The sequence below is a fragment of the Poecilia reticulata genome, chromosome 16 (genome assembly GCF_904066995.2).
Source record: "Poecilia reticulata chromosome 16, P_reticulata-male-v2, whole genome shotgun sequence".
NCBI lineage: Eukaryota > Metazoa > Chordata > Actinopteri > Cyprinodontiformes > Poeciliidae > Poecilia > Poecilia reticulata.
This window is the reverse complement of record NC_088845.1, coordinates 33,351,894-33,374,156: the sequence shown is the minus strand read 5'-3', so window position 1 is coordinate 33,374,156 and position 22,263 is coordinate 33,351,894. Positions and strand designations below refer to the sequence as shown.

At 39.0% G+C, this 22,263-nt stretch overlaps 1 protein-coding gene across 2 annotated transcripts in view; it reads right to left on the bottom strand.

The window, feature by feature from the left end:
• Positions 1–4,851: 4,851 nt before the first annotated feature.
• tgfbr2b (transforming growth factor beta receptor 2b) overlaps positions 4,852–22,263 on the bottom strand; it is a 38,413-nt gene continuing 21,001 nt past the window's right edge. Inside the window, exons 4-10 of one of the 2 annotated variants that reach the window (XM_017305089.2) lie at positions 16,999–17,285; positions 16,669–16,917; positions 16,462–16,575; positions 14,995–15,132; positions 11,795–11,936; positions 6,799–6,911; positions 4,852–5,952 (exon numbers count right to left, since the gene is read on the bottom strand). In XM_017305089.2, coding sequence (XP_017160578.1) covers positions 5,692–5,952; positions 6,799–6,911; positions 11,795–11,936; positions 14,995–15,132; positions 16,462–16,575; positions 16,669–16,917; positions 16,999–17,285 — 1,304 coding nt within the window. In that variant the 3' untranslated portion in view covers positions 4,852–5,691. Of the gene's footprint in view, positions 5,953–6,798; positions 6,912–11,794; positions 11,937–14,994; positions 15,133–16,461; positions 16,576–16,668; positions 16,918–16,998; positions 17,289–22,263 lie in introns of both variants that reach the window. The other variant, XM_008411087.3, reaches the window with a different exon arrangement.

Here is a 22,263-nt window from a genome sequence, read left to right as displayed (position 1 = left end):
CACAAAAGGCTTGAAAAAATACAAATAAAACAAACTACAGTATCATGAAAACTTCTAAGCTGCATATCATTCTTCAGGATTTTAATCTTTCTATCCTCCAGTCAAGCAATATGTAAAATTAATTTTGCTCCAGATCCAATGACTGAGCTTATGTTTTTTTTGTTTGAACTTTGAACTCTGGACATTTTGATGCAGGGAGAAGTGAAAGACACGTAGACGACACAAATCCACTCAAAGCTGCAGTCTAACCTAAGGTTGTGCAATCTTCTTTCAGTCGGTGAAACGCTGCTGTGCCACGGGATCCCTAAACTGAACATTGCCCCTCTCATTCAGGATGGAAAGTTACTGAAAGTGACTGTACTGAGGGAAGTTAATGAATCTAAGAATCTGTCAATATCAGTCACATGGGGTATTCAAATGATAAGTATAGAAAAGAAAGGGAGATCCAGGCAATATAGTCCATTGGTGACCTTGTCTGGAAGACTGGGGAGAGACCAAAGGTCATGTTATCTGAGAAAAACTTCAGTTCAGTGGGTGATGACTTCTTGTTGTTATGGCGATACTTTCAGTGTCAGGTTCCACTCTAGCTGTGTTTCCATTACCAATATGCACAAAAACACAATTTCGCAATTGAAATGTTGCAAAATTAAATTAAAGTCACACAGAAATGTGTTTGCTCACTCAATAGGTCATTAAAAAACATGGAAAAACCGGATGTAAATATTTACATATTCATAATTCAGCACTCATCATCTCAGAGGAAACGTCGGCATCTTATTCATGCGTTTGAGCAACAAACTCCGCCCACTTGGGAGCATCTTGTAGACAGCATTTTGAGAAGATTATAGTCCGTGAATTTACAGAAGAGCTGTGGATTGGAATGACACAGCGTTTTCTGAACTGTGAGAGCTGTGATGGGGCCAGCTGCTCATTGTCTGGAAAAACTTAAACAAACCCTCACCATCCGGCTACTTACTGTGGTCTTCGTTGTTTTCACCAGTAGTAACATCCGGTGGATTGGATTGGATTGCCGTGCGAAAAAAGTTTTACCTTTGCAGTTTCGTATAAAACATCTATTTCAACATGGCTGAAAACCTCCTCTTCCTAGCACAAAAACTTTTTTTTTTATCATAAAATGATTTTAAGTTGGTGTTTTTCCATTAAATTAATTTATTTTCATAATTTCAATTTGCTCAATTTTATAGGTAATGGAAATGCAGCTAGTGCTGTGAAACATAAAGAAAATCGGGAGAAATGAACTTTAAGTCAGTCAGCTGCTTCACATGTGATCTTTTCCCACACTGCAAAATATGACAACATCCCACAGGAATCTCGTCCGTTTATTCTGCTGCCTCTCTGCTGTGACTCGCTCTCCATGGGTTCTCTTCAGTTGTCCAGCTCCCCTCAGTTACACAAAAGTGTTTCACTGTAAATATGGTTTGTAGTTTGTTTTGTTGCAACCTGAAGTGTGAAATAAACTTCAGTGAAGTTTGAAAACAAAATATATGTATAGGTTTATGTCTGGCTGAAGGATGTGTGTGGCCAGTAGACTTTTTTTTTCCTTTTTTGGGGGGAATTTATTGTAACCCATAGGGTGTCCCAGAAGAAAATCATTTGGAACCATTGATTTAGAAACAACAATACTAATGTTCTAACTCAGAAATCAGTATTTGGTGGAATAACCAGGAGGTTTTCAATGGGGCTCAGTGCAGTGGGCTCTTCATTTATTCCAGAGCTGTACAAATATATATATTTATATATGTATTAAGCCTTCTCCTGCTAAAGCCTAATATGAACTTAGACTGACCTTTGATCAGAATCAAAGAGTTAAATTTTTTTTTGGAACCTGTCACCTTTATCAGACATTTGTGAATATAAAATCATTAAGGAGCAAGAAAGGCCTTGAACATGACATGGCCCGTCTTGAGTCGTTTGCAACCTGCAATAAAGTCTGGCCACTAACACAAACCAATTACTGGGAAGACACACACTCATCTGAAATTCTCTCCTGCTGCTTTGGTACTTGTTAGGTTTTGTAGAGTTCTCTCTCTTTCACTGAGAGATAAGATAAGATATGATGTGTCGGCACCTCTTCAAGCGTAACTAGAGGAACCCAAGGGCTGCAAACAAATCAGAATCAATGGTTTTGAGAGTTCATGGACATAAGTAAAACCAGGTTATATAAAAATGTTTTGAGCTCACATATTAGCTGGGATAACTTTGAAACTATTGTCTTAATGTGTTTTCATTAAAGCAGTTTTATCATGACACCTTATATTGTGTTTTCTTGGAACAATCTGGCTCTAGTCCAAGTTTTTCTTCAGATAAGATACTAGGAAAAGGTCCTATGGCAGTTTTTGACACTTAAACATAAAACATAACTTATTAATCAATCCTGTGTAATATGCCTTTCTCTTTTTACAAATATGCAGAAGCAAATAGTCAATTTGACCTTTAATAGATGTTAGCATCATGAAAGCAAAAGATGTAGGTGTAGTGTCCTCTATATGAGTTCAGTTAGTCATGGAGTCAGGAAAATGTATTCATATAGTCAGATATTATTTACAGTAATTAAACACAGGACAAAAATTAAAGACACACATTTAAAACAACTACATTAAAAAAAAACTGACAAAACAGATAATTATATCAGTGATAAAATGATTAAGAATAAGAAAAGAAAGATAAAACAATTAATTGAGAAATGAATTGTTTTATCATTGATCATATAGATCAATGAGGAACCTGTGGATATTTAGTTATTTATCTACAGAGGAGTAAAGTACAATAAAATAAGCATATAGTTTTTAAAATTCTAAAGTTATCCCAGATAGCGAAATATGAGTGAATCAACATTGCAATATAGTCACACAGAAACACTGAATCCACGTTGAAGCTGGACATTGAAAGTGGTTAGTAACTAACATGTTGAATCAACCATAACTGACATATCAATGTTGATTCAACCATCATCTGAATTTGGATCTACATGTACATTTGTGTTGATTTTATATTGAATCAAAGTTAGTTAATGTACATAATTTAGTCTGATAGGTTTTCATCATAATATACCTTTAAAGGTTTCTTCACTGGTGTTAAACACACAATGTTGTTGGCAGAAAATCTATAATATGTCATTCAAAATGATTACATTACCATATTTCCAAAAACGTGTGTAGACAAACTTAAAAATGACATCATGGCATTAATATCACATTTTATTTAAGAAAACAGGGATAGATCTGTAAACATATTTGACTCCTTTTTGACTATCAGAACAACAGTCTATTGTCCATGGAAGAACAGCGTCCATGAGGTCAAGCCTTGTATGAACCAGAGAAACGGTACAAGTTGGGGTAAGCCTAATAACTTGTAGCTTATAGCTCATAGCCTGTAGCCCATAGCAATGCAGGCTGGACATTATGAATTTGATGAAAAAACGTTTATTTCATTACTTGAGACTTGGCTCTGAATTGGTTCAGAAGACTTGAGTCTTGACTTAGAGAAATGAGTTGAACATCTCTGGCTGTGGTGAAGGCATGTCACCTGTTTGGCTGTTGCACAGACAAGAATTAGTTGCTCTTGTAGTTTCTCATATTGATAACATTTCTCTTTACTGTGACACATCTGAGGTATTTTAACACCCAAGCTAGTTAAAAAAAACATTTTCACTTGCTGCACTTTATGTTTGGGAATCTTTTGTATTTTTCTTGTTTTTACAGTTTGCTTAAAGGTTGCTAGCTTCATAAAAGCTCAAGCACTAGCATAGCTAGTTCAGGCTAACACTCTCTGAACACTGACTGCACTGGAGTTGTGTGTTTTCCCAGGGTTTGGTCCACTGAACCTGGTCTGTTCACCAGGCTGGATGTACGTTCTTCACCCGCTTCTGAAGGACCGGGTTTCTAATTCAAGTCTTGAAGAAGGATTTAGCAAACAATGCACAAGTCTTTTCAAAGCAAGCTGTGATCACATGAACCTTTGTAGAAATGTATGTCTTTTCTTATTTATCTAAGACTTTGAAGGCAAATTCTTCTCTTTTTTTACGAGCACACAGTGTTTTCACAGTACACCACACATAAAAGGGAACACAGAGCTTTCAATTTTTTACTGCATGTTTAGTAAAAGCCAAACCCTTCAGCTGATGCCAAAGCGGTCTTATTCCACCAAATAGGGCTCATTGTTGTGGTTTGAGCTGATAACTGCAATGGTTTAAAATTGAAAGCCTCATTTATCTGTTTAAGTCCGGTTTGGATCATTTATCATGGCGTGACTTTCATCAGACTGGTCCAGAGCTCCTTACTCTACTCAGGCTTTGTACACTGTGCCTGGCTTCATCTTCCTTCTGGTCACCATCCAGGCTGGATGTTTATACTTTAAGCATTTCTGGAGGACCAGATTTTTTCTTTCAAAGAAAAAAAAAAAAAAAAAGACAAATCAGTCATTTCTCAGTGACTTTTGCTCAAATATTTTACAACTTCAGGCACCTTTTTCATGTCTGGGCTTTCAGTTTTCAAAATGGATCTCATCTAATAGGAAACAAGCTGTTAACTGTTTGAGTTCACTTTTACCTAGAAAGAGTTAAATAAGCTCCCTGCTTCATCCATGCCCACATCACTGAACTGGACGTAGACTTTGTATGTTCCAACTTCTGCGTTTAGGTTTTTGTTGTTTAGAAGCCATTTATCCATGAGGGAATCATCAATATGCAATTGAAATTGAAGGGTGGATTTTGCATGACATATGTCTTTCTCACACTGCTACCTGATGAGAAAAAGGCCAGTCAACAGGTTTTTTAATGCGAGCTAAAGTAATGATAATGATGAATAAAGGAAAAACACAGAACCAGAGAAGTATATGTAAATATATTTAATTCATACATGATTTATAATATCTTGCATGTGACTTACAGGGTAAAAGTTCTTTGACAATGCATGTTTATGAAGACATACACTATTTTAAGACATGCATCCTGAAAAGTTGCAAAAAAAATAAATAAATAAAAAAAAAATAAAATGACTTTTCCTTTTTGTTGCTATTTATGTATATTTACTGTCTCCTATGCACAGTGGGCTTTTTATTGTTTAGAAAAAAAAACAACAACATGTAAGTAAGTATAAACACTAAAAAGTACATTCAAACAGAAAGACACAAATATACTGACCTGTTCTCCTGATTAACCAACCTGCTGGTACGGACACTGAACAGTGGTAAGGTCACTTCTCTGGTATTCAAAGTACACACAGAAAAATTTACTTTAAGGCACATTAGTGAAAAAAATATATACAGAAATGATTGAAAATGACTATTATCTGTAATACAGAAGGAGGTCATGACGAAATGCATGTAAAACCTGATTGGTTCAATCCAAACTGGCCTATTTATCATGCAGAGAAAAGCCTGTCAGGCTCTGCATTCTCCTAAGAAATTGGCATTCTTGTTATTTATTATTTTTATTTTATTTTATTTTTTGGATCTGCAGCTTTTCAACATGTTGTAACATTCTAGAAGCCATGAAAGCCCTAATGTTCACCAGGGCTGAGTCAAAGCTGAACGCAACACGGTGTCTCAGACTCCAGCTGTGGTCGGGGTCCCGCCAGAGCTCAGTTCTTCATCACCACCACCGTCATCATCGTCCGCCGTGTTAACCCGGACCAACTGGAAGGTCCCTGAAGGAGCCCGCAGATCCCCGCCTCACTTCTTGTCGCTCACAGAGCAGTCCGCAGCTATGATGTTCTGGATTTCGGAGATCTTCACCTCCTCCTCTGGGATCTCCATGGTGACGGGGATGTGCACCTCATATCGGATCTTCTCAGCCGAGGAGCTGCGGCTTGACAGCTTGTCCAGCTCCTCCTCGATCTCAGCGAGGCGTGTGGCCACGCAGTGGGCCGTGAGACGGGCCTCTGGGTCGTGGTCCCAGCATTCCTTGATCGTGGTGCAGACAGCCAAAATGCCCTGCAGAGGGAGACGTAGAGCACAGATCTGAGAGCCTCTTTCTTTCTCCGTTCCCTGTTTCATTACAGAACAAATGGCTGGTAAACCAAAGAAGCGTGTAGCGCAACTCATTGCCAGATCTTTTAGCGTTAACTGAACTCTAAATCAGGGGTGTCCAAAGTGTGGCCCGGGGCCTTCAGAAGAATTTTGTGCGGCCACCGACTGCAGTTCAAGAATGGTACAAATTTGGCCCTCCAGTGTCTAGAAAGTTAGACATGCCACTTTGCAATTTAAGTTGGAAAAGCAACATACGTGAGTACTTTGGGATTCGGGCTCATGTTGCAAAGAGTTTAGACGTCACGGCCCTAAATCAACCTTTTCTTATTGCAGAAAAACTGCCTGAATCGGTTAGGGATGATATCTTTATGTTTCTGTTCAAACTATCATATTTTTTATTTAAATTTGTTTAATTCTCAGTGCTGCCCTCTTTGGGTAAAACAGTGAGTACTGCAGTTGAATTTTTGGCAAAGCTCTTGACATGATGACTGACTAAAAATAACTTTTTGTATTTACTCAGATTATTTTTAACCTTACCTAAAAATGTATTGATGATCTAAAACAAGTAAGAAACAATAAATAAATAAATCAATAAAAATAAAATCAGAAGACATGCAAAGAAAAAAACATTTTTCTCGGCGCTGTTTACAAAAACACACATTCAATTCTGAAACATGCAGCATTTACCTCAGTATTCATCCACATTTATTTACATTAGATTTTGCTTTGTGCTCCTGCATTGTTTATTTTAAATGTATTTTCTATCAGCTGTTGTGGTTTTAACTTTTGATTTAAATCTTTAAATCTGACCTGATGCCGGAGCCAGCTGTCGGGGATGTCGGGTCTGTCGCTGTCCTTCATGCTCTCCACATAGGGGTTCTGTCGCACCTTGGAGCCGAACGCTGGCTCATAGTCCTTCACCTCTGGAAAACACAACAACAACAACAAAATAAAAACACTAACAAGGGATCAAACCAGGGGAGAGGTGTTGTTCTGAGCAGGAAGCAGGAAAAAAAAAAATCATTCTTCAATCTGTAGCACTTCTGCATTGTTATTTATTGAAAGCAGACTTGAACAATAACTGGAAACACACGGGCTGATGAAGAAAAACAGATTAACGTTGGAGTTTCTATGATGAGTCAAAAGGCCTGGTGGTCGTTTCCAGCCTGGCTGGAATAATGCTGACTGTGGAGACATGCGGTTCATCCTGCCTTATGAGGGGAAACGCCTCACTATGGCACTTCCTTCAAAACTACAAATTCATTCCTGCAGAAAACTAATTCATCAAATCATCAAAACGCAGCTTCTCAGTGTTACAATTATTATTATTATTAATATTTTCTGTTTTTGTTGAAGATTTGGTTATGGCAAAAATAAATAAATAAATAAACCTTTAATTGGAAAGTATGAGACATGAATTTCCAGGCCTGAATCCAGACCTCAGCGGACTGAAAGCGCAGCAGCTGCAGGCTGTTTTCAGCTCCAAACAGAATGCTGCATGAAGCTCACAGCTGGGACAAGATGCTGAAGATTCACAATGATCCCATACAGGCTTTCCCAGCCTGTAACTTCGTGTAGATTTACTACCGATCGCAATCTAAAACTGGATCTGTGAATGTGAAATCTGGTAGCAGCTTTCCTTCACACCATTATCTGTCTCTCCCAGCTGCAGGAAGGATTGAAATTTGATCTGCACCTCAATTCAGGAAGTGGATCAGAGGTCCATGGAGAAACGCTGTCTCTGCAAGCCTCTGCTTCCTATTTTTAAAATGTGGATCTTCCCTCACTTTCAGTGTGTAAAAGCTGGACCCACCCGGGCCGGCCCAGATTCTTCTCCTGGAGGTTATCTACGCCACAGCTGGTGGTGTGCTCGTGTTTCCCGCTGTACAGCAGGTAGGAACACCACACAGTCTTCTGCACAGCATTCATCGTGCAGCACAAAGGAGAAACCTTGTTGACCTCTCCTTCTCCTTCCACATTGGAACAATCACCAAGACTTCAATCTTCCACCTGTTCTTAACACAAAGAGATTCCCGAGACGAAAAGAAAAGCTTTGATTTTCAGCAATAAAACTGCGACCGGTGATTGTGTCACAGCGACTACATTTAATAACTGACAGAGTTGCCCTACGTTGAACACAAACGTGTAAAATGCAGGTGCAGTGAGTGGAAAGGTGAGCTGTGCTCTGGGATTATAAAACAGGATTATAACACTGCATTCCAAAATCAGTGCATAAGATATGTTGCTCATACATAAACTCCTGGGAATTTGTGATTGTTTTAATTTGTATCTGGGGAAAAACGCTCACTTAAAAAAAAAGGATTAATCAAAATCACTTAAAACAGCTTTAAAGATGCCGTATGTGACTTATATATATATATATTTTTTACATATTTGTTGAAACTCTACCTATGTGATCATAGTTTGTTATGAGACAGAAAATCTGGGAAAAAAATGGGAGCTCATCTGTCTTCTCCCAGTGCTAACTAGAAACAACCAATCAGAGCCAGGAGGCGGGGCTCCTGGCTCACCCTCCATGAGGAATTGCTCCCTGCTATGCTGTAGCCAGCAGAGCCTGTTGCGAATGCTAAGGCTAGTTAGAATAGCCACTGATGACAATGGATCAACAGATTTCCAGTGACAGTAAATTGTTTCTTTGCCTTTTACACATTTAGCAGCGTGTACATGAGATGAGTGACAGAGTTAATTTCAGGCATGTAAATTGAATGTTTGGAGATACTTGAAGCATATAATATAACAGACAACAACAGCAATGCCAGAGGAGGGTTTTAATGCAGTCTTCTATTCTGTCCCCTGTGGTTGCTATGCAGAAACCCACAGATAGACTTGAACACTTGTTGAAGGTATGGAAGTAGGACAGGTTGAGGGTGACTGTCTATTACTTATGAATCTGTATATTCTAATTTATCTAAAGAGAACACAAAGACAGAAACACACAGAAAACAAGAAAATAACCATCTAGCTTGCATACAGCAGAGGGAAGACAATCAAACCTTTGTGTATATGTAACTGTATCTGCATTTGACTTAACTGAGGATGTTTTTTGAAAATCAGAGCGAGGCAAAAATATTTCTGCTAGGAAAATCTGAACATGACATCACATAAAAAACAGATCATCTCACCATCAAATGAGTTCTCTGTTCTTCAGTTTAAAATGAGTTAAAACTACTGATAATGATTGTCAGAAGATTGTGATGCCAACGTCCTAAGAATTGCCATTAAGTCTTCAAATTCTGCACAAATATGTTTTTTCCATATTTGTTCATGTCATGGCAGTATGAGACAACGTGACAGTATGAGACAACGTGACAAGATCGATCTCTCCTTGTTGAACCTTGTTGAGTGACAGCTCTAAGGATACACTAAGGATACACTTAGCAGCATGTATCCTTGTGTACATGCTGCTAAGTGTGATAATGGTGGAGAAACAACTTACCTTTACAGGAAAACCTTATTTCCGCCATCATCCGTGGCTATGCTAACTAGCCTTAGCATTTGTAGCATTCACAGCCATAGCTTAGCTGTAGCTTAGCTGGGGAACGGTGTGAGCATGAGATTGATTGACAGCACTAAGACCCTCCCCCTGGCTCTGATTGGTTGTTTTTGACCAGGAGCGGTACATTTCTTCAGATGGCAACAGCAGCACAGGGAGGAGGTGGAGGAGATTATCTGTCTCATACCATAATGTCACAGGAATAATAATTTTAAAAAGTATATAAAAATAATGTTTTATACATATAAAAGTTAGACAGTGCAGCTTTAAATCCTTCTATAAATAAGTTCATGAAGTGTCTCTCTTATAAAAGTGATGTAAGTCATGTCAAGTTAGCTATTCAAAAATGTCCTTATGATCTCTGGTTTAATATATTTCAGTGACTTGTGTCTGTAAACTATTCTCTAGGACTTTGTACTAAAATGTGCAGAACTGTGTCAGGAACTGTAGTATAACAAACCACTGTGTTTTCAGTAAACAAACTTTGTGTTACGACCAAATAAGGAAATGTGCACAACCTTCAATATGTATTAAAAAAAAAAACATAATCTGTTTTCTCAGCCTCATACTCTGGTCACAGACTTGTGCAGCCAGGTGAAACTAGTGCAGTAGCGGCTGCAGCTCTCCCTTCATGATTTTCAGCCCAAGGAAGGGCAACAACGCAGTCTAGATTGTCTTTCCCTCATATCAGTCATTCCTCACATTCTTGCTGCTAACCTGGAGCTGAGGTTAAGGTACAGACTGACAGAAAGTCCATCAGACTTCCCCTCGTCCCCTGAATAACAGGAAACAGTAGAGCAGTCTTCTGTCTGCACCGTGTAACACACAGGGAGACAGTGAAGGTTTTCTCTGACTGGAGAAGCTTTAGTTTGCCGTATCCTACATTTGGCCAGGGTGTTACTAAGTTCTTATTCTTTTTTTTTTGTTATTAAAATTTTTATTGTTGTTTCAGAACACATACATACATAACCTCTCCCACACCTCAAAACAAAACAAACCACAAGCAAAATAACCAGTTCAGCGCATAAATCAACAAAAGTTTCACAAAAGATTAGCATATATATCCTTGATGGTAGCAGAAGCAACCACAGTAAACACAAGTAGTCATTCGTCAGTATTTTCCAAAACAGCAGTTCATTGGAGGAGTTTACTTGTCCCAGTATTGCAGGAGAGGAAAGAGTTCCAGGATTTCTTGAAGTCTTCTATGTCATTATGTAGGGGTGGTGCCAAAGTGAGTGAGGAATACACACTGTGTGAAAGTACAACAAGACAGACAGGAAGGCGATGTGGAAGGAAGTGCGGATCACTGTCTGATCAGTTTCACCTCACGACAGACAGAGAAACAACGATTTAATAATAGAAAGAGCAGGAAGGGTTTACTCCTCAGCCAGTCGACCTTTATGGAGTTTTCATGTTCTCCTCATGCATGCATGTTCTCTCCAGGAGCATTTTTCCCAAAATGATACACTTGTACTTTGCTTAATTATATTTTACAAGATGCCTGTGTATAATTTCTGACCAAAAACTTGGTGGAATGAAAATGCCTTAAATATAAGGGTGTTTTCACACCTGAAAGTCTGAGATTTGGTTCCACTGAGGCCAAAATTGCAACATTTGTTAACATATTCAGCTGCTGCTGCTGTTCACTTTCTCTCAAATGATCCTAATGGAAAAACATGTTGGCATGTATTAACAATTCAATATTTGCTTTTGTTTTTTTCTTTTTTCTGCAGTTCCACGATAAAGTTTGATGCAGCTCTGCTTTCCTGAATGGACCATCTTCATCTCCACTGCAAGTGTAGCAAATAGGCAGCTCTATGTTTTATAGATTACTGTACACTAAAAGATTGCATTTTGCCCTTGTTTATATTTTTAATAGTGTAATTCTGTAAATTACACTATATTTTCACCACCAGACAAAATATGTCTGGTGGTCTAGCTCTGATTTACATATCTTGCTAAATTGCGGGTTTGAATATTGCAATACTTTTCTATAACAAAATAGACCTGCAGAAAGAAATTACTAATAAAATATCTTACATAGGCATAGTTGTATGCTCTATATGGAGATGTTCGTTAGCTTTGATTGTATATGTCACATTTTTGTAATTTATCATTGTTTATTAAACTCTGAAAGCTGAGTGGCTTTGTTAATATTCTGTCCTAGAATGCAGTTAGATGGGCCCTTTTTTTGTTGTTGAGCACAACAAAGACACATGGGATTGTAGGCAGACCATTGATTCAACTGACTTGCGTTGCTTCTTCAAGAAGTGTTTCCACATGCACACTCACCTCCTATGGTTTTGCATCTTGACGTCATTTCCCACATGACCAGAGCCATGGAGTAAATGTCGGTCTGCTTGAAGGACTCAATGTTCTCCAGATTGAGTCGGGCCTCCAGGACCTCAGGGGCCATGTAGCGTGCCGTACCCACCTACAAGTCACACATTAAAAATTGTTCACTCACATCTGCACTCAAATATCACACACTAGATCAGTGTTTCTCAACCTTTTTTGGGCCAGCGCCCCCCTAGCCTTCATCCAGGTCCCTCACCGCCCCCCACCAAAGAATTTGTAGGCTACTTTGCACTGACTAATATTTTATTATTAATATTACTATCACTATTGTAGATGTTTTGATTTTTATGCTTGTTTCTGTATTTATCATCAAAAATAATTTCCCAGAGAACAAGAGTAATGTGAATAGAAATTATTTTCACAGGTGTCCACGAAAAATGCAATGAACATTCAACTTAAAATCAGTAGGCCTAACAGCAGCCAGTCAGAGTGGAAAAATATTCTTATTCTTTGCCATTTTCTAGTTGTTAAATGTTACACAAAATGACCAGATAAAAGATGTACAACATGCCAGTTTAAACTTTGACCTATTTTCAAAATGACTGAGCTCTGCAACATTAAAACATGGATAGAACTGTAACTACATTAATCATAGCTCTTCTCTGCAGTGTTTCTGTGAGTTTCTGGTGGTGCAGCTCTGTGCTGCCTTCAGGAGAATGGGACATCAGAATATCATCCATAAAATTTCACCCACATGGCATTTAGTGTGCAAACCAGAGCTTTCAGTGGAAAAAGAAAAGTTCCAGGTCCTTTTAATGCCATACAAATATGAGACAGAAACATGGATTATATCTTTATATAAACCTGTCTATTGATTTATAGATTAATAGTTTTACTGGACAGAAATTACAAGAACAAATCTGGTTCTTAATCAAATCCTAATGAGTCAAATTGAAAGTGTCATGGAGTCATCAGCCTCATGACATTAACACTGACATGAAAAATAATATTGAAGAAATAAATATATCAAATCTAATTAAAAACATAAATAAGTGATCAGTTCTTTACTGTTATGGTCTGTAAGATATATTTATTCTCAGTACTAGATCTGGTCTCAACAAACCCATAACATTTCAACAATATTATTTTACCTTTTATCTGGAAATAGTGTCTGTTTATTCTTGACATACAGTCCTCTGTATTAATTACTGCTCGAAAGGTCTTGCCATACCAGTTTATTCCTCTGTATTTATTTTAGTTTCTTAGTTTATTCTTGCATTTTGTTCTTCATTCATTTCCATTTAGTTTCATTCGATTAGTATTATCCTCTTTTGGTTTATTGCTATGTCCACTTTAGTTTATTTCCTGTTGCTACATTTATTTTATCGCATATTGACCATCAGTAATTTTCACTCATCACCTGTTGCGCCGCCTAATCATCATGTGTTTCACATTATGTGTTGATTTTTCACTGTTCAGCGTCAGATTCTCTGTTTTTATGCCATAATTCACATCTAGTTCGTCGCTCCGTTTTATGTCCCGCTTCTCCTGTTTCAGAGTTTTGCGCAATGTGCTTGTCTTTTTTTAAGCCCCTAAGATGCAGGGCGGTCGGGAAGCGTATCGATTGGGAAAAGGCAAACCGACATAAACCTTTTAAAACAACGGAAATAATTTCTGCACTCTGATTATTGAAATTTAAAAGTGCTGTGGTAGCATTGTTCTATTACACCCGTTTCATACCGGACCACTTACAGCACCGATGTTAACGCTATAACATGAACGCTCTCTATCGTGGTATCAACCGTGGAGGGATTTCTTTATTTAAATGGGTTCATTTTTCAGAGGGATACAAAGTGAAGATATCGTGATTTTAGTGTTTACATGTTTATAAGAGCGATTTTCTGTTGTCCTTCCATGGAAGCGGGCAGCTTTCAAACAGAAATAAAACTTTTTTAAATATTAGTTGCTGCTTTGACATGATCATAGAACTGGCAAAACATATGTACAAAAATACCAGACAAGGTGAATCACAGCAACGTCATCAGCCGGTGAAACGCTGAGCTGATGCGGTGAAGCTACCAGTAGCAGGAGCGGAGCTGCGCCAAGAAGCTACAAACACTGAAGAGAAGAAGAGCTGCTATCGATACTGTTGCACCCAAGCATGATTTAATGTTACACAATACAGTTTTAGCAAGTTGCTCAAAGTCTAAACTGGTATTGTTGTGTATATAAGGTGTAAAGTTTACCTTCGACCAAAAGCCCCCCTTTTGTAAAAATTTCCGCCAGCGCCCCCTGCCGTCCTCTGAACGCCCCCTGGGGGGGGGGGGGGGGGGGGGTACCGCCCACGTTGAGAACAGCTACACTAGATGGTAATCAATATATTTGAAGTAGATTTGCTTGATGATTTTGTTGATGGCATTTGACAAACTGTACTGTTTATTGCTTGTTTCATAGTTGGTTATTGTATTGTGTTTGTATGAAGGAAATAGGCACGTCACAGTAAACAAGAAATCAATTAATTCCATGATAAATGAAAATGAGTTCAATAATTTTCATTTGCATGATTTACCATTTTTCTCTTTCTGCCAAAAACTGGATGACAAAAGTCTCCAGCTCGGTGCTTTGGTTTCAACCTGCCCTTTCTTTGAAGGACAATTTTGTTTACAAAGACTAATAATTAATTTTATTCGTTTTTGTCTGTTGTTGTTTTTTTGGATATTTAAAATGTCTTCTAGTTCATTAAAATTTAAGTTTATTCATCTTGGAGAATAAAAAAGATGAATTATTTTTTATTCTCAAAGATGCCTATACCATAAAATAATGGTAAAGGCATTATTATGTCTTTGTCCTGAAGCAACAATATTATTGTTTATCGCGATAACTTCTGGGACAATTTATCGTCTAGTAAAATTTGTTATCGTGACAGGCCTGGGTGGAAATCACTTAAACTGCCTTGTTGCTGAAATGTGCTAAACAAGTAAACTTGACTTGACATATAAAGAGACAAAAATGATGAGTAAAAATATGTCATCAATGTAGCCCTGGGACAATTGAGCCTTATTCAACATTAAATTAAGTTCTTAATTATAACTAATGTAATTTTTCTCATAATGCATGTGTTTTGTATTGCATTGCTTGGTCACATCACCGTTTATCAGAAGTGTTGTGCACAAGTGTGTAAGTGAGAGACTGACCTGGCCACTGTTGGCGAGATCATCCACTGACAGGCTGCTGTCCAGACAGAGTGCCAGGCCAAAGTCACATATGCAGCAGGTCAGGTCGTTCTTCACCAGCACGTTGGAGCTCTTCAGGTCTCTGTGAACTATGGGCACCTGTTGGTCCAACAGCAGCTGTGGTCAAAACTCAACAGATTTCAAAACAACCATCCACAACAGTAAACAACCACAAAGCAAAAATGGTAAAAGTGTAAAAGTATAATAGGCAAACTGAACTTAGGTTGACAATGAGTTCACTGGGCTCAAATGGTTTCCACAGTAACCAGATCTTAATCCAGCAGAACACCTTTAGACTTTGTGGATGTGCAGCCAGCAAATCTGCAGCAACTGTGGGATTTTATGTTAACATGAACCAAAATATCTAAAGAAATGTCTTCCACACCTTGTTGAATCTGCCATGAGAAACTGAGGTAGTTCTGAGGGCAAAAACCAATTCAACCCAAGGTGTGGGTAATAAAGTAGACAGTGAGTGGATAGTCTAAAATCTACCCACAAAGTTTTGAAATGGATAGCTTTTTTATTTAGATATCTTTTGTGGGCTAACCACTGGAAAAACCCTAAAAGTTCACTCTAGATTCACCTGCAGAATAATGGTGGTGTGTTCTGCAACAGAACGAAAAGCTTTAGGGCAGGAGATGAGAGATACATTGGACAAAAGTCTTATATTTACCTCTACATATATATCATCATAAAACCAGGGGATGAATGCTGCTGTAATCAGAAAGAGATCCGACACACAGTGCCTGACTTTCACAGCATTCACAGGCCCCAGTCTTCAGGCAGTTCTATCAAATCTAAAGCATTTTTACCCCAATATTCTGCCAAAGTGTGGATTTCTTAAGAACTATTGAAACCAGGTTATTGCTTGCAACTTCCTGTTGCCCCGCTCTTGTTTCCAAGAGTTAAAGATACTTTTAAGCAGCCAACAGCACATACAGCCTCTGGTATGTGGAGTTCTGTGTACTGTGGACTGTATCTTTACAGAGTATCGTTTGGTGCGTGAACTTGGTTGACGTTTGGTCTTACTTTGCCTGTATGCACATAGTTACAACAATCCAAGAGCGCTACTGAATATGATGTCCTTTGATGTTAGAAACATTGACAATCTTAGTTAGCGTTGCCATCAAAGCTTTAACTCATTCTGCTCATCAGGTTTGTTTTAGTATAACATATAAGTCTTTGATCCTTTTTCAAAATGTGTTTCAAAGTAACTGTCAGGCACTGACTGGATTTTATGTTGTCATCTTCTTAAAATAATTGCCAAAGTCATTTTTTGCCAAAAGTGATTTTTTGTTTTTGTATAAATCATCTTTTGGCAAAAGATGTCTTGGGTCATTATTTCAGGAAGGTGACGATATGTGAATTAGATTTGGTCCTTGTTTGGTGATTATGAAATAATTCGTGGACATTTTTATCAAGTCCCACCTTGGGCCGTCCACTTGCGAGCTGGTCGCTGTGAAGGTGGGCGACTCCGCGGGCCAGAGAGCTGCTCAACGCCTGCAGTTCCTCCCAGCTGATCACGTGGCGCGTCAGATACTCCTGTGAAGCAGAGCGACGTTTGAGCTCCATCGCATTTAGAAGTTATTAAAGTGGCAGGTTTCATAAAGGGAAGCCAAGCAGCAGTGGACTCACCTGGAGGTTCCCAATGGGGTGGAAAGCTGTGATGAGCCAGTACTGTTTCTCTGCCTTCCTCTCCTCCGCTGTCAGGAAGTGGAGGACGTTCTCGTGTCTGAGGTCCGTGTTGAAAAAGATGTCCTTCTCGTTCTTCCAGGATGCGTACTCCTCATAGGGGAAGATCTTCACAGCCACGGTTTCAAACTGAGCCGAGCTGCTCTGCTTCAGCTTCGCCTTGTACACCTGAGCAAAGCGGCCCTTACCCACCTGGAGGAAGATTAAAAAAAAGGGCCTCAGTGAGACGTTACACCGCCTCCAAAAAGCTTCAGCTCTTCAGCTTACACTCACCAGCAGATCCAGCTCTATAGGCAGGGGTTCGGTGTTGTGATTCAGGTTGTTGGCGTGCATGGAGCTGCTGTCAGAGCCGTCGTCATCCACCATGAAGGCGCAGGTGTCTCTACAGTCCAGCCCGCCGGCTTTTGGCTTATGCATTTTAACGTTGCTCTCCCACTTCTTGCCAAGCTGGCGGCGCCGATTGACGCAGTGCCAGTGGATCACCACGGCAACCAAGACTCCCATCACAATGAGGGGAAGCAGGCTCACCAGAATTATAGAGACGAGGGCTTGATCTTTTGCTGCTGAAGAAAAAAACAGAGGAAGAGAACAGTTAGAGAAATGACGAGCTTAGAATCAAAAAGGGTCTCAATCAACACAGATGAATGTTTGATGATGGGAGCTCCCAAACTTTTCCATGCCATGGCCCCCTAAAAAGCATTGACCTCTGACCTGGGGGCCCCTTTGCAAACCAACAGACGAAAAATATGTAAAGAAACATTAACTTTTAGAACGTTTTTATTCACTGCTCAATAATTATCACAATCATTTAGCACAAATGATGGTTCAGACCAACAGACAAACCAGCCGGTGTGAAGCCATGAGTTCCATGGCTGATTTTATCATCAGATTATGATTTTAATACTAGATTACAATTTTTTACAATTCCAAAGGAAGGAGAGATACATCACTGGAGACCCCGCCTGCCTAATGGGCTGTTTATTCTGCTTCCTTCTGGAAAGCGGTGTATGAACACACAAACACACACACACTCGCACACACCACACAAAGAGACCGCTGATTCAACCAGAATGGTGAAAAACCAACATTAAGCACAAGGTGTACTTGTCAGGTCTTCACTTGTTTTGCATTTTGTTGTAGCGTGAGAACCAACTGTTGTTCCTGGTTTGAACTATTGCACCTCCATGCCTGTCAAAACAGTCTTAAGCTAACTAAGTCACACTTTAAACTGTTGGAGAAGACAGCATTACTTTCACTTTTCCTTTAGATAAGAATAAAGAGCTTGTCAAATGCAGTGGTCTTTCTCTCTATATATATATATTTGTAACGCTTTAGCCCTGACTAAAGTTTCTTTCCTTCTCATTTTGGAAAACGTTTGAATTCCAATAGTAAAAGTAATTATAATGTATTAGAATGAAATGAAATGGAAAAAAAGGCTTCCAAACACATAGCCACTTCCTCTCAAATTCTCTGTTTATGTACTTTGAATGTTTTTAAGGCTTTTATGACTCCTTGACGATTTTGGGGGGGTTAGGTTCATTTTCTCGCTGTGCCTATAAGTGTGTAATCTGTTCTGTGAGAGTAGAATGTGTTTGAGGTGTAAACACAGCCAGAAACGTACTGGAATGTCAAACTGGTAGTAAGGCTTGCATGGCCTTTTCCAGTCAGGATGCCAGAGTGTTCTCATGCTTTCCTCTAATTGGTTTGAGATGTAATTTGGCCAAAGATATGTGTCTGGGAAAATTTGAGCTAGTCTTCTCTCCCTCTCAATAAGGAAACTCAAAACAGTAACTACTCACAGTTTAAAAGAGTTTTATGATGTTACAGACCAAATATTTAAGAGGAACCATTTTTGTTAAAAAATAGCAGCACCAGACCTGATTACAGGTAATAGATGGTTAGATAGTATATACTTCAAAAAGTTTTTAAAGCTTTTGATTATCTTAAGTCGATTAGCCAGATCTTTGCAAAGCCATTTTGAAAAAATTGCCACCACTAAAGTTAATCAAAGTCAAGAAGGATGCAATTGTAAATGTGGTGAGTTGGTTTTACGGTGATAGCAATACACACAAAGTACTAACATAAAATTATTTAAAATACATATAGACATTAGGAGGATTTAAAAACAGATATTATTAATCTGTTCTTTGTTTTTTACTTTTGTAACAGTTTTTGATCTTCTGTGTGAACCTATAAATCTTGATGCTGCTCGTACACCTGAGTTTCCCCACCGTGGAACAGTCAAAACCGTTCTACAACTCTTCTTGTCTCATCTTGTCTTGTTCTGGTGAACTTCATGCAGACGGATCGTCTCAAGTCAGGATAATGAAAAAGCCTTGAAACAGTCTTGCAGGCTCTTGTACTTTTTCTGAAAATTCAAGTCGAATTATTACTGTGGTTTCACACAGACACGCACACACATGCACACGCACACACACGCACAGACACGCATGCACGCGCACACACACACACACACACGCACACAAACACACACACACACACGCATGCACGCACGCACACACACAAAACAAAAAAACATGTTTACTATTTTAAGTATAGAAGTAATCTGGCCTTACCCGACCTGCCAATATGCTACAGCCACACGGAGGTTAGCAGCTCAGTCCAACAGGGAGCATGCTGTGTATTTACTTGCTATGGTAACAGCACTGTCTTCACAACCCGCTGTTTCATAAGCACTCCTCATATAAAAAAACACACACTTTTATTCCAAGACCTTAAACAGACTGAGAGATGTTGACTGTCTGTGTTTTTATGTGCTCATTTAATTTGTTCTATAATAATTAACCATTTGCCATTGCAGCATGTCAGTTTTCTTAGTGGTTTTAAAGAGATTTATAAAAAAAAATGTGGTATGGTGTGACATAACTCTGCAGATCATCTCATTGTAGCATTTTGGCCCCAGAATGCTGTTTGGATGCGTCTAGACGATGACTTGTTGGATTTCAATTTCTCTATTAAAGCCATCTGCTGTGAAACTGAAAGAACTCAAGATTAGTTCCAGACTTAGCTAAAGAAAAAAATGGAAATAAAAAAAAAAAGTCCATCTAGGAATATTTACAAAACCACTTCTTCTTCCTTTTTTTGGGAGGAACCAAACTAAGTAACTATTTATTCCCGGTACTTATCTATTGTCGTTCCTCTGTGGTATTAAGATAGAAACGCCTCGTGTGGATGAAACATTCCCACTTGGTGTCACAAGGAAATCTGTCTTCTTTATGAGCCAACTGACAAACACATCAGGTAACATTTACAAACCTCAAAAAGAAATATATGCTAAATCTGCTCAACTTCTTTTTCTCATTATGTACCTCCAAGAATTTAAAACTTTTTTTTTTTTTTTTACAGTAGCACAGCAGTAAATATGGCCACATTAGTCCTTTGATCCTGGAAATGTTCTTCAGGTGACAGAAGGCTGACGTTGGAACTGCCTTTATGTGGCTCTGTGCGTTCAGGTCATCAGCACAGGCAGATTTCAGCCCAGATTGCTAGTTTCTAGCTGGCTAAGGCAAACTTAGCCTTTTACTTTACTTATTTGTTCCATTTGTAAATCTTTTATATTTGCATATTTACTTTGTGGAAAATCCTGGCCTAGCATTCTGCCAAACAATGGGTGTATATACATTATGGATGTCCATTCTTCACACCAATCTCTTTCATCCGTGTCCTTATAGACTTTACTTTGGGTTAATGCCCCACAAGTTGGGATCATGAAATTAACCAACGCGCTTTTATGTTCTGACGCAGTAAGAGTTTCTTTCGGTGGAATTAAGGGGCCCTAATACAAACTTTACACTTGACGGTGAGTGAAATGAAGTCAGACACGTTCTGGTGGCTGACAAACCCAGTCTGTACTATTAAACTGCCAGACAGACAGTAATGATTCATCACTATAAAACATGTTTCCAAAGCTTTAGGGGATAATGACTGTGTGTTTACACCACCACATCCAGAGCTCTGCGCTTGGTGATACAAGGCAATAAGGGATCTGTTTAGCAGAGGAAACTCATTCTATGAATCTCTGTACACACTGATCTTTAGCTGCTCTGAAGGCTATTGCTGCAGAAAGTTAGTGACCTGCACACCATATGTGGCTCAGCATCTCCTGGCCCCGCTCTTTGACCTTTTACATCTTCATGGCTTAGAGCCACTGCCTTCATATGCAGTTCCACTCATTTCTTTTGTCTCTGCAGGGATCCACTTGGGACTTCTACCATTGAGCTTGATTTATCTAGCTGACCAATCAGCGAACAGAAGACGAAGTTGCGAACAACAATGTCTTCTGTGTTATTTTAATATGGTAGTCTACCTAATGTTTGGCAATGGCAGCAAAGAAAGAGGCCATACTTCCAAATATTGAGCAGTTAAAGTTGGAGCAAGATGAAAATGCAGGACATTTTATCACTAGCAAAGATGGTGTGGCCCTGTTCCGCACAGGATTGTTTACAGCATTAGCTATTTACAGTAAGCTTCATCAAGCTGGCGCGTTGCATGCGTTATGGTCAAACGTTAACAATTTGTAAAATCAGATCCAACGTTTTCACATTTCAACAAAATCTACACCTCCAGCAAACAATCGTTTCTCAATAGCCGAGGGTCCAGACCCTCTGGATGAAGCAAGGTGTGTAGAACAAGGACCCAGGTTCCTGAGGAAGCATTAAACCGTTTTCCAATTGGAAAGTCACGATTAGAAAAGCTAATCTCTCTAATGCATGCTAACGCTCACTATGAGAAGCCAACAGGACAACACCATCCACAGAAAGCAAAGATGAGACCCTCGGGTTGTAAAACCAGAAAACCTCCTCTATACAACTATGCCTTGAGAACCAGTCGATGAAAACCACACAGGAAATCAGAGACAAGGGGTAACCTTGGAGACCACCCCACACATGGAACAAGCTTTACTTGACGCTGAGAACGCAGACACAACTCTTGTTTTAGACACTGTATTAAGTACTCATCCAGATATGCCATACTACTGGAGAATTCCACTCCCCAAAAATACCTTGAGAAACATCCTCAGAAGACTTTGGAAACACATGTAGATCAGAGAAGCTCCAATGACTACCTCAGAGATTGCACACAGGTAAAGATCTGGTCCCGTGTTCCAAAGCCAGTCCGAAAGCCACATTGCTCCCTCTGAGTCCAAAGTTCAGTAGGAACTTCTGGCATCACCACCCACACTTGAAGGAAGGCTTCCCATTTTTTAGTCTAAGTAGAAAATACTATGTGGTGCTGAAGACCAACACCGCACATAACCCTGAACACACCATCCCCACTGGGAAACTTGGATCTGGTCCAGTTTTTGTTTTATATTAGCCTATAAGTGAAAATACCAATAGAATTCATGGAGGTTTGTCTTTGTAATGTGAAAAAGTGTTAAAAAAAGGATGAAGTGGTAGGAAGCACTTTGTAAGGCTCTATATTACTGCTTACCATCCTCTTCATAAAACAGTTTTATAAAAAAATATGTCTTTAGTCATAGATTTCTTCAAATTTGATGTAATACAGACACAGACT